Raw genomic sequence first — 3,409 nt, 5'->3', positions numbered from 1 at the left:
TTGATCACTTTTTACCCGTATGACTCATTGATCACTTTCTACCTTTACGACTCATTGATCACTTTCTACCTTTACGACTCATTGATCACTTTCTACCTTCATCAGTCCTTGATCAGCTATTACCTTTATGACTCATTGATCACTTTCTATCTTTATCAGTCATTGATCAGCTATTACCTTGAAAATGAAAACTATTTAATTAAATCCTATAATCTTTTTTTTAAAGTTATTAAATAACACGATAAAGATAAACAGCCAAAAAGTGAGGTACAAGGGTGAAATCAGATCATGTGGATCTGAAGATTCAGCATCTGGATCGATAATTTCTTCCCTTAAATTAGTTTGTAAACAGATTGCTGAAACAAAATAAATGGACTTTTATTTGTGTTTGCTGTTTCCAAACTGGGGGACATGAAATGCATTGTGTGCATCGGATCGTGAGTGTTTTAGGAGAGCAGAAGATACACACATGTATCCTTGAAAGTCCTCCGAATGAGGACTCAGTCCTTAGTAGAATCTTAAGAACATTGGAAAGACGGTCAGACTGACATTTGAAGACAGACAGACAGACAGACAGACTAAAGTTTATTTCTCACCCAGTATATATATCGCACCAGTATCTTGTCAGTACACACTGATTTATTCACACTGACTTCATTGACATTTAAAATATGATCATGTGTATGAGAGGGTTTAATATTCAGATAAGCTAATGTGACAGACTAGAAAAAGATTTTAATCAGATCATAAGCAGATATTAAGTCATCATCTTTCAGAGTTTTCACACTATTGTTTCAGTCTCATATTTTGGAGGTATAATATGTAACACTTCCGTAATTAAATGTCTAAAGAGGACTCGACCTATGTTGAGCTGTGAACTTATATCATCCCAAGTGTTTCCAACAATTTTCAAACCCAGCGAAATCTGTGATTCTATTCAAGGTAACGTTTCATTTGGTCAGCTGTCAGTGGTGTGAAAACACCTTTGACCCCTCCAGTTGTTCTAACTTCTGGGGAAACACATCTGAGGGGATGTGAAATGAAATGCAATTCACTGTACACACTTAATTTAAAGTTGCTAGCCATCCCTGTGCACGAATAGGACATGAATTAATACAGCATGTCCGTAAAATAAAGTGAAGGATTACTGAGCTACAAAAAATAAAGTTAAAAAAGTGTTAAAATAATCCCTCCAGTCTTTAAATACATGTCTGTCAAATTGCAGACAGTTATGTTCAACATTTTTTGGCTGGGTAGTCTACTCGTCTTATGGTAATTTAACAAGTTAACATGATGTTGGCTGACGGTACTTGTGGCTATTTCATTAGAATGAAATGTCATAATGTGAATAATTGTGACTAAATAATGTGAATAAAACTGGAAGCTATTTTGTTGAGTTGCCTCTATGTGAGAAAGGAAAGAGTGTTGCTTTAATAAAGTCTCGGTTCAGACTCCATGTAATTATTTGATTACCTTCATAAGTATTGACACAACTCATAACCCTTGGCAGAAATTACATGATGTGCTTCTGAAGTTGATGAAATTAAATATTTTATTCATCATAAACACTCAACAGGAACACATAAAGTTTCAGATTTCATGTCAATGTACATCATCATTATGACCCGAGAGAGTAAAGTTTGTCAGAGAATCATAGTCAACTGGTGGGTCGGTGCTACAGTTTAGAGGGGTTAGGTTAATGTGGGCACAGTTTGGGTTAGGTTGTTATTAGTGTAAATAAATGTAAAATAATGGATAAAGTTTGAATGAGATCTATTAAAATGCTTCAGTGTAAGTATAATCAGTGAACGTTTAATGTTAGTATTAAGTACGTTTTGTTAGTTTAAAGATAGAATGAATGAAAGTTTGTTAGTGTCAGTATTAAAGTATTACAGCCCGTTCTCATTCCCATGGCGTCAAATCAAACCAACGCTTTGTCACACCCTTTAGATTCTGTATGTCATGCAGTAGGCTTTCTAGTAACTACAATGTGAACATAGTCGTGTCAATATAAGACACTCAGACAAAATGCTTAGAGTGTGATGACGTAGGGTGGGAGTAGAGGTGAGTGGGTCAAACAAAACACAGGACTTTCAACCAGGAGACCGGAGTCCTTGTCCCATAGTGTTGTTGAATTATTTTTAAGTTGCGTTAGTGATGTTTGTGTTGTGTTTTCTGTACTTGTGTTAAATTGTTTTTGTTAGATTTAGTTTACAGAGTTGTGTTTGAATTAACAACGTTAACCACATATTTACTGTGACCGTACTGGAGCGTCATAGTTTGATGTGCTGGACTGCAGTGTGTTAGAAAGTGATAACAGGGGTCAGTATGGGAAGGGTTGGAATGAGAACGTGTTCCGTATTACTTCACTTTAAACATCGACAAATTCATTTAAATGTCAGTTTTTAGAATTCATGTTGAGACATAATAGAAAAAACATTAAATTCATCACCAAATATTTTACACACAAATGAAATTATGAAATGTTCCTGAAACAAAGTAAAGAAAACACTTGTTCACTAGTTTACATGTTTACAGTTCAGATGTCAGTCAGCTGATGCATCCAAACTTCAGTTTGTAAAATGTTTTTAGGGTTTGTCTTTCAGTGACGTTGAATCCTGTGTGGAATATAAAGTCTCCAATTATTTTTTTATATAAGAAATAAAAAAATTAAACTGCTGTTTGTCACCTGATTTACAAAATGGATCTAAACTACATACAAGTAACACAGACACATTGACAGGTAGATTGGTACTAGACAGACCGTTGGACAGGTAAACACAGGTAGACTGACAGATGGACAGACAGGTATTCTACAGATATCGTACCTGGCTAAGGGCGGGATGATGCAGCTCATACACGTGACGATGTAGCATTACACCTGCTGAAGGAACTCCTGAAGCTGATGCTGAACGGCCAAGTTTACACACCAACTTTGATTCTGCAGATTAGATTGTTTTTACATCAATCCAAAAGAACTGATTACGGAAGAAACTTCACTTGCTTTTAACCTAATGGTCATCTGACAGTGTTAGCACAACAATCACTGCAATATATTAGGGAGACAATAATACAAAAGGGCAGCAGAATCAAGCTATTCCTCAGACTCTGATGATCAGCTTCTGAGTCCAAACTGAAAATCGCATATAATCCTGACCTCTTGTTATTATCTTCACATTTAAACCTGACCTCCTGTTATCATCTTCACATTTAAACCTGACCTATATTATCATCTTCACATTTAAACCTGACCTCTATTATCATCTTTACATTTAAACCTGACGTCCTGTTCTCATCTCTACAGTCAAAACTGACCTTTTGTTATCATCTTCACATGTAAACCTGACCTCTTGTTATCATCGTCACATTTAAACCTGACCTCTTGTTATCATCGTCACATTCAAACCTG

At 35.6% G+C, this 3,409-nt stretch overlaps 1 protein-coding gene across 4 annotated transcripts in view; it reads right to left on the bottom strand.

Annotated features, from left to right (window-relative positions):
- Positions 1-3,409, bottom strand: part of nyap2a (neuronal tyrosine-phosphorylated phosphoinositide-3-kinase adaptor 2a) — a 19,791-nt gene that overhangs the window by 7,115 nt on the left and 9,267 nt on the right. For 2 of the 4 annotated variants that reach the window (XM_031879435.1, XM_031879436.1), the window contains exon 5: positions 2,829-2,941. In XM_031879435.1, the coding sequence (XP_031735295.1) occupies positions 2,829-2,941 (113 nt within the window). Of the gene's footprint in view, positions 1-2,154; positions 2,619-2,828; positions 3,407-3,409 lie in introns of those variants that run through there. The other 2 variants (XM_031879437.1, XR_004213975.1) reach the window with 2 other exon arrangements.

Source organism: Anarrhichthys ocellatus, unplaced genomic scaffold, assembly GCF_004355925.1.
Source record: "Anarrhichthys ocellatus isolate YVR2014 unplaced genomic scaffold, GSC_Weel_1.0 scaffold262, whole genome shotgun sequence".
NCBI classification, from domain to species: Eukaryota; Metazoa; Chordata; class Actinopteri; order Perciformes; family Anarhichadidae; genus Anarrhichthys; species Anarrhichthys ocellatus.
Note: the sequence above shows the minus strand (reverse complement) of the source record. Positions and strands in the feature narration are given on the sequence as shown.